The 8,096-nt window shown below is 51.7% G+C and overlaps 3 protein-coding genes across 3 annotated transcripts; 1 reads left to right on the forward strand and 2 right to left on the reverse strand.

The window, feature by feature from the left end:
* Nucleotides 1-108: 108 nt before the first annotated feature.
* GUITHDRAFT_142584 (hypothetical protein) lies at nt 109-1,498 on the reverse strand (the record flags this gene model as incomplete). The annotated part of the gene is made up of 2 exons (XM_005827642.1): nt 109-1,214; nt 1,264-1,498. The coding sequence occupies 2 exons, from the start codon at nt 1,496-1,498 to the stop codon at nt 109-111; spliced, it is 1,341 nt and encodes a 446-aa protein (XP_005827699.1).
* A 1,387-nt stretch (nt 1,499-2,885) lies between these two features.
* GUITHDRAFT_113250 (hypothetical protein) lies at nt 2,886-5,776 on the forward strand (the record flags this gene model as incomplete). The annotated part of the gene is made up of 19 exons (XM_005827643.1): nt 2,886-2,946; nt 2,990-3,068; nt 3,117-3,194; nt 3,246-3,321; nt 3,372-3,441; nt 3,487-3,533; nt 3,584-3,669; nt 3,734-3,836; nt 3,884-4,008; nt 4,186-4,288; nt 4,337-4,399; nt 4,449-4,529; nt 4,573-4,680; nt 4,729-4,837; nt 4,895-5,010; nt 5,055-5,174; nt 5,228-5,284; nt 5,326-5,490; nt 5,549-5,776. The coding sequence occupies 19 exons, from the start codon at nt 2,886-2,888 to the stop codon at nt 5,774-5,776; spliced, it is 1,875 nt and encodes a 624-aa protein (XP_005827700.1).
* A 1,606-nt stretch (nt 5,777-7,382) lies between these two features.
* On the reverse strand, nt 7,383-7,805 carry GUITHDRAFT_75349 (hypothetical protein; the record flags this gene model as incomplete). The annotated part of the gene is made up of 1 exon (XM_005827644.1): nt 7,383-7,805. A coding segment is annotated over one exon (423 nt), but the record flags the coding sequence as incomplete, so codon positions are not given.
* Between the last annotated feature and the right edge of the window lie 291 nt (nt 7,806-8,096).

The following is an 8,096-nucleotide window of genomic DNA, read 5'->3' on the forward strand; positions in this document are numbered from 1 at the left end:
CAGAGTACTAATTAGCCAGTGTGACTTTAGTATGATCTCCGCAGCGGCCCGTCCTAAGTTCAGCCTGTAAAGGCTTCAAGTACGGTCAGAGCGGTACCTCAGCCTCCGCTAGTGTAGCCGCTTGTATGAGGCCCACAGCTCGTCTTTTCTCTCGAACTCAGCTCTGAACGGGAGCAGCACCTTGGTGCGCATGCCAGGGCCAACGAACCACTTCTCCTCCGCAAGCTCGTCGAGGTTGGTGTACTTCATGCCATGCATGAGGATCATATCCTCCTCCAAGTTGAAGTCGGTGTAGAGAGGAGGGAGGCGCACGGAGTAGGCGTAGGGGTCAAAGCAGAGGCCAGCATCGAGCTTGTCTGGCTGCGGCCGCATCCATGCTGAGTTCTGAGCATTGAGAGGTCCCATCTCTGTAACGTCCATCCAGGAATGCCGACAGGTGGAGGGGATCACTTGCTGCTGCTCGACATGCCGACGGAAAAGTTCCTCGGATGGCTTGAAGAAGAGGAGTGCGCCATTGAGACATCGAGCAGCCCCCACCCACGCCTTGATGCCGTTGGCTTGGCAGCCCGTGAAGTGCTGGAGCTTGAGGAAGAGAGGAGCAGGATCCTTGTAGAAGACTGAGTCAGCATCTACGAAGAGGATCTTGCTGTACTGCGTCATCTTGAGGGCCCAGAACTTCATGAACTGATCCTTGTAGACCGGATCAATGGTGTCTACACCCCACCTGGGGATGATGGTAGGGACCTTGTTGACGATGAAGCCATGGCGCTCAAAGAAGCCGGAGAACCGATCGAAGGAAGGGTCGCTCTTGGCCAGCAGTACCAGATCGATGTTCTTTCTCTGCTTCTTCCACTCTGACCTGTACTTGTTGATGCTGTCAGCAAGCAAGCAGGCCAGCACGGCGTATTTCGTCCTCTGCGTTTCCAGGACAGCGAGCAGAGTAACGATGGCAAACCGCTCCGACGCCAGGGGAGGGAGAGCGCGGGGCTCTGCTGCTGCCTGTAGCGGCTGCAACGAATGATTCCCAACCGTCACTGCTGGTGACGCAGGAGAATCGCTGCTGCGATTCACCTCTTGCAGGACCCTCTTCAGCAGCGGGGGGTTGCTGACAGTTGGGGAGAGAGCTACCTGCCCTGCCAGGGCATCGCTGCTGGAGTTGGCAACTCCCTGGCTATCTCTCAGGTGGGCCTGCCTTACGGGCAGGAAAGCTCCAGCTGCCACCACCACAGTCACACGATGAGGAGCAAGGGATGCATGCACTACCTGTAGGAGCCCTCACAGAGTCGATCCTCTCCTGCTGGAGCCGCGTCCTTGCAGCCGTCAGTCCCGACCTCATCGTCTGCTCCTCCCGCGACAGCAAGGAAGGTTGAGGTTCCTCTGGGAATTTCTGCCATAGGGGACGTAGCTCCGGCAGGGAAAGCCATTGGGTGGAGGATAGGATGAAGAGAAAGAGGAACAGCAAGGGAAGGCGAGAAGTAACTGCCCATTGAGGAGACATGGTGTCACATCAACTCCGAGGCATTAGAGGTTCAACGTTCACAATGTTCGAACTACGGAGGAATAGATGATCATCCTGCTAAGATTTATCGTTAGATTCTTTACCTTCATCACCATATTCTGCTTTCTCCCAATCTTCCTTCATTTCCATCCCAGCCTCCCTTCCAACTCCCTGACGTTTCCTTGTTCCTGCATCTCCCTCTTCCTCTTCCTCCCTCTGCCTCCCTTTCTCTCTCCCTCTCCCTCTCCCTCTCCCTCTCCCTCTCCCTCTCCCTCTCTTCCCCCCCCCCTCCCTCCCTCCCCTACTCCTCCACCACACGTCAGTCGTCGCCATGGCAGGTGAGTCTAGTCGCGGCCTAGTCTCGAAATTCCCGGGCCACTGCCAGGCCGGGATAAAGTGAGTCCGCCTCAGATATCCACGGTTCGTTTACTCAAAGTTAAGTTAAAAATTAGTACGAGGGCAATCCTCCTGATCACTGTTACGGTCACGGTGGCCGTCCGGGCCGTCAACTTCGCCGGGCCCCCTAAGAGGTACAGCCGGCGGCCCCTCGGTACTGCAATTATTAGTCAACAACGTATTCAGGGGAATTGTTCGGTGTTTTTTTGAGTCTACCGTTTGACGATGGACCCGGTACTTGAAAAGCATTGACTGATTGTTTAACAGTACCAAACATTAGTCAAATAACGCTATCTTCCTACCAGTTGCATCGGGCTAAGATACGCGGCTGATGGCAAAATGAAGGGGAGCGATGCAGTGAGTGAGAAGCGAGCAGAGCTGAGAGTGAGAAGAAACAAGTGTGAGCAATCATGTCGAGTTGCAGTGGTGATGAGGCTATTGGAAGATTGAATTCGGAGGATAGGAGGAGGAGGAGGAGGAGGAGGAGGACGAGGAAGAGGAGGGTGGGTGGGTGGATGGGGGCAGGGGACAGGAGAGGTGACTGAGGAGGAGGAGTCATGTGGCGGTAGTGGCTCAGTAGAGGAAGATTGAATTTAGAGTTGAGGTGCTGCTATCACCGCAAAGAGACTTGTCGGAGGCATGTGCAGAGGAGAGCGCTAGGAAAAGGAAGAAACCAATGATCAGCAGAAGAGTTGCAAGGTTGTGAATCAAGGAGGATGAGAGGATTAGATGAGAGTCATAGTAGATGGAGTACGCGCACGTATAGTTGATCACGGAGAGATGATCAGAATTGTTTGTTTCACTGGTGAATGAATAAGAGGAAGTGAAAGAAAAGCTGCTCTGCATCTCTGCTTCCCAGCAGCGGGTGAGTGTTGACATCAAGTGGCAGGTCGACATGCGCAGCTCACGTCGTCAGCTCTGGGTCAAGTCAGAGCCCGATGCGCAGCTGCTGGCGACCCATTGAGCTCCTGAGAGCGCGAGGAGCGCAAGGATGAAGCTGCTCTCCTTCGAAGCCCCCCAGCAGCAGTTCAGCTCTCGGCGGGGCCTCCAAGGTCTCCGACTCATGGCTGGGGGAGGGACTGACGGGCATGGCAGTCGGAGAGGAAGTCTCGAGATGTTGCGCACGATGTTACCTGTCTGTGCTCGGGACCCCTCGCCTCTGCGTCGACATCTTGTGAGCAGTGCCAGGAGCCCAGGGCGTCTGCCTGACTTGTTGGCGCAGCTCGCTGCTGGCTGTTCTCTTCTGCACATTCACCGTCCCGTACGAGATGGCCTACAATCCAGACAAAGACCCAGTCATGTGCGTACACGACAAGTGGATGGCGACTGTTGCTGATGCATAGCGAACAAGAATCGGGATGGAGATGACAGTCGAGATCTTCTTTATCATCGAGATATTCCTCAACTTCATGACCACATTCGTGCACGTGCGTCCGCATAACCATGTGCAGGATGAGGGGGGTGACCTGAGTCGCAGGAGGGAGATGAAATCTTTGATAAGGGGGCGATAGCGTTGAACTACATCAGGGGATGGTTCATAGTTGACGGTACTGCAGAGGAAGGGAGCTGCTGCTGTCGCTGAAGTCTTGCAGTCGTGTCCTCCATCCCCACGGAAACTATCTCGCAGATAACGATCATGGTCGACCTACCTCGTGTTGTTGTGGACAAGTGACAAGCTCGTCCCCGCAGACGATGAGCTCGAGCACGCAGTCCTCGGGATCGTTGTCGGCTCTCTATCAACTCAAAGTCATCAGAATCATCAGGCTCGCCAAGCTGTGAGAACCTCTCTGACTGCTCCGGCAGCTACTGACCTTGTCTCCTCCTCGTGAACCCCTGCAGGCTCCGCCTGGCAAAGTTAGGGAAGATCATTGACAAGCTCGAGCTGGCTTACCCGGCCTCCACTCCTCTCTTCGGTCTCGGACGCCTGCTCTTCATCCTCGCTGTGCGTTGAGCCTCCGCCCCGAGCTAGAGGGTAACAGGAGGGAACAGGTGGTGGCGCATATCAACGCCTGTCTCTTCTACTGGATCGGGAGCTTGAACCCAGGCAACAGCTGGGTGTCCAAGTACATCTTCGGTTGCTGCGACACATCCATCACCCTGCTCACCGCTGAGGGGTAGGAAGAGACAACTTGCCTTGTGTCAGGGATGAAGTCGTATGTCTGTGATGTATGGAAGTAGATGAAGTAACTTGCGTCTGTGATGTAGGAGGTTGCCTGATTGAATGTGATGTTGCATCTTGTTTCATGTTCGTCTAGCATCACTGGTTGACTGACGACACCTTCTTCCTTCAGGTATGGTGAGTCTGGGACTGAATGCTACCATCCGAGTGCATTGCCCTCCGTCGAGGTCTTGTACGTCCAATCGATCTACTGGTCGTTCGTTACGCTGTCAACGGTAACAAGTCTCAAGAAGAAAGGAGGAGACTGAACGATCGAACCGCAGGTTGGTTATGGTGATATCACTCCCTGCAATGAGATGGAGATGATGTACACGTCGGCTGCTATGGTGAGAGAAGGTCAACAGACAAGTCAAGTGACTGTGCGAGAACAAACAGGTTCTCGGTAGCGCGCTGTTTGCCTACATCGTAGGAAGCATCTCGACAGTTGCGATGAGCGCCAACAATCAGGACCTCAAGGTGACTTGAAGAGGATGAGAGGCAGCGGATGAGGTGCTTGCAGATGAAAGAAAGGGTGCAAGTCATGCAGGAGTACTTGACAGAGAGAAAATTCCCTGCCGACATCTCAGACAGGGTGAGGAAGCATTGCATGAACAAGTGGAAGCGGACGGTGAGTTGTCGCTGCTCCTCTTGACTCGTCAAGTTGACTTGCTTCAAGATCTTTGACGAGCAATTCTTGCTAAACGAGATCCCCTCCAAGCTTCGGTTCAGCTTGCTGCAGTATGTTCACAGTGACCTGATAGAGAACGTAAACCTGCTGAAAGCAAGTGAGAGTCGAGCTTGCTATGTTGCTGACCCGCCTCTCATGTCCTGCCTTGCTGCAGTCCACGTGGAGTGCCCCGGGGTGCTGATGAGTCTGCTGCCGCGCATAAAGGTCACCACCTTCCAACCCAACGAAGTCATCTTGGAGTACAACGACACCTCCTACAACTTCTACATCGTACGAGTCAATTAGCTTCTGCTTGTTGCTCATGCCCACTGCAGATCAAGATGGGAGAAGTGAGCATCCTGTACAAAGAAGCCGCTGAAGATTCCTGCTCGCTGGGCATGTGGGACAGTTTCAACGAGGAGGAGTTCCTGAGCCAACTGAAGTCAGACTTCATGGTAACCCCCCCGCCCCCGCACGCTCCTGGCGACCTGACGAGCTGCTGTCACAGGCCACAGCCACTACCTTCACAGAGCTCCTGATCCTCCGGCAGATCGACCTGCAAGAGGTGAGAACAGATGAAAGAGTCTGTCGCTCAAGAGCAAGCAGGTACATGAAGCGCATCCCTACTTCGAGAGCTTCATCTCCAGCCACCTCGAAAAAGAGGCTGACAAGCATTCCAACGCTCGTCACAGCGATTGCTCCCTCAACGACAAGGACGCGACTGTGACGCAGCCTGAGCCCACGGTCGACCTCGAGCTCCATGAGAAGGAGGTACATGGACTAGTGAAGGGAGGGAGGAGCTAGAGGGAGGAGCTGACGTCTGTGCTAGGACTCGCAGCATTTCTCGCAGCTCTTCACCTGCATGAAGGCGCTGCATCACGACGTTGACGAGCTGTGCAACAGGTCCAGCCTGGTGCCTTCGGTACGGCGAGTCTCGTCAGTAGAGATCCACCAGAAGGAAGAGAAGGAGCGCAAGATGAGGTATGCTCGGGGCAGCCGTGCGAGTACTCGAAACATTCTCAGTGTCGTCTCGCCAATCACCGAACCTCTCGTTTGAATGAATGAATGAATCATCACTTATCAAATTTAATCAACGACCATTCAAAATATGGGTGCAAAAAAATCAGTTGCGTGCTTTCGTGAGCCGAAGCTGTAACTTCTGAAAACTCGTTCTTGCCTCTTCAAAATATTTGCAGACAGAAAAGCATCTGCACTGATAAATAATGCCACAGGGCTGATTCAGAAATATTGGTCGGGAAAATGTGCACCATAGGCGACCTGAGCTTCCTCAATCGAAACTCTCACCCATAACTTTCCAGAAATTAAAAAAGTGTCATAGCAAGTGAAATATGAATTAATATTGCTGCAAAACCAAGAGGAAAATTATTAAACTAACAATAAAACGCAAATCACTCCATGCTGAATTCACATCTGCAACCATCGCCGTGAGATGCTGCACTGCTCTGTCCTGCGCTGCACATGAACAACAAGACGCATCTTTTTCCAACCCAAAATAGAGCATTGCAGTGTAGACTTGCATAGAGATGAAGCAATATTATGGTGTCCCTTCACCATTCCATTGGAATTGAACCCTGCTCAGGACTGCAAAAAACCAATGGGCGGTATTTCTCGTGTTTGTGCATCAGTCTGGAGGATCGAAAGTGCTCGATCAGAGCCTGCTTACCCTGTATCCGTGCATATGTGATCTCACAGACTTTCTCGCTGCGAAACCTTTCCCACCTTTTCCCAGCAAACTCCTTCACCAATGACAAAATACTGATCGGAGACTTGAAATTCAAAAAGGCATAGCCAAGGTTGCACTTGTTGCGAAAATCTATCGGAAGGTAGAAAAAATCGTATGTTCCAGCATGATTGACATCGATCAATTGAAGGAAGGCTCGTTGTGTATACTTGTTTGGAATGTTCCGGATCATCACGGTTGTTCGCGGATCAAGCCCACGAGAAAGAACAGTTGGATCAATCGCATACAGATCGCTTTCTCCTGGTCCTCCTCTCAAGAGTTCAAGCACAGAGCTTCGTCCCGCAGCGAGCGACGGCATTGGAGATGGTTTGTCTGCCAGAGGTCCTCCACTAGCTGCTTGGTTTCCGAATGGATCAAATTCCACACCCTTAAAATTTGAAGGCGATAATTCAGAATCAGGCAACAGATTATGAATCCCTCCAAGGGCGTCTTCTTGAATCGGGGGATTTATCAAACCCGGGACGGGCATAGGGATGGTTTGTGGTATAGGTTGGGGCTGCCCATTCATCAGAGAATTCCATGCTCTAGGCCTTTGAAGCTGTTCTTCAATCTTGCCACGAGGCATCATGAGAACAGTGCCATCATTCCCAAGGGTATTAAACAAACCTTGAACTTCAGAAACATCGTCCTCTTCCTCTGTTCCTATTCCAGCACTTGCCACAGCCCTCGCAGTTGCAGCGACTTCCTCCTCCTTGTCCAGTACTTTCTGTGATATCTGAGGGGAGTTAGGGTCTTGCCACGAATTGGAAGAGTCCGGGAGCGGAACAAACATAGGCTGAGGAATCTCTCGAGGCCTGATATCATTCACCATCATGGGATCATGTCCCTTGGAATGTTCCCACATCAAAGCAGCATCGTACACGAAATTACATGGAATGCACTCAGGTCTTAATGATTCGTAATTTCCATCATCAGTCACAACTATAGGGCGGTATTTCTCGTGTTTGTGCATCAGTCTGGAGGACCGAAAGTGCTCGATCAGAGCCTGCTTACCCTGTATCCGTGCATATGTGATCTCACAGACTTTCTCGCTGCGAAACCTTTCCCACCTTTTCCCAGCAAACTCCTTCACCAATGACAAAATACTGATCGGAGACTTGAAATTCAAAAAGGCATAGCCAAGGTTGCACTTGTTGCGAAAATCTATCGGAAGGTAGAAAAAATCGTATGTTCCAGCATGATTGACATCGATCAATTGAAGCAATGCTTGTTGTGTATACTTGTTTGGAATGTTCCGGATCATCACGGTTGTTCTTGTATCAAATTCAAGACTCCTGCTGAGGGAATCAATGTCGGTCACCAGCAATTCTTCTTGCCGTTTCATCATTTTGAATTCACCTGCTGATTTCAAGATCATCTGTCTCCTCATCGGGATTTTTCTTTCTCCTATTCTTTGTCCACATCATCTCCGGCACCGTCTTGTCCACTGGGGGGAATGTATAGATCCTCACTGACTAAATCGATTCGACCAAGGGAACCAGCAAGCTAATATTTCACAAGTTTGTTGGGTATATCTGTCCTTATCGACGCCATCTCCATCTGAAAAATGGCTCACCCCAGAAGAGAGCTACAATGTCCTCCTTTGCTGTCAGGGCAAACAAGTATCAGATTACAA

Source organism: Guillardia theta (genome assembly GCF_000315625.1).
Source record: "Guillardia theta CCMP2712 unplaced genomic scaffold GUITHscaffold_65, whole genome shotgun sequence".
NCBI lineage: Eukaryota > Cryptophyceae > Pyrenomonadales > Geminigeraceae > Guillardia > Guillardia theta.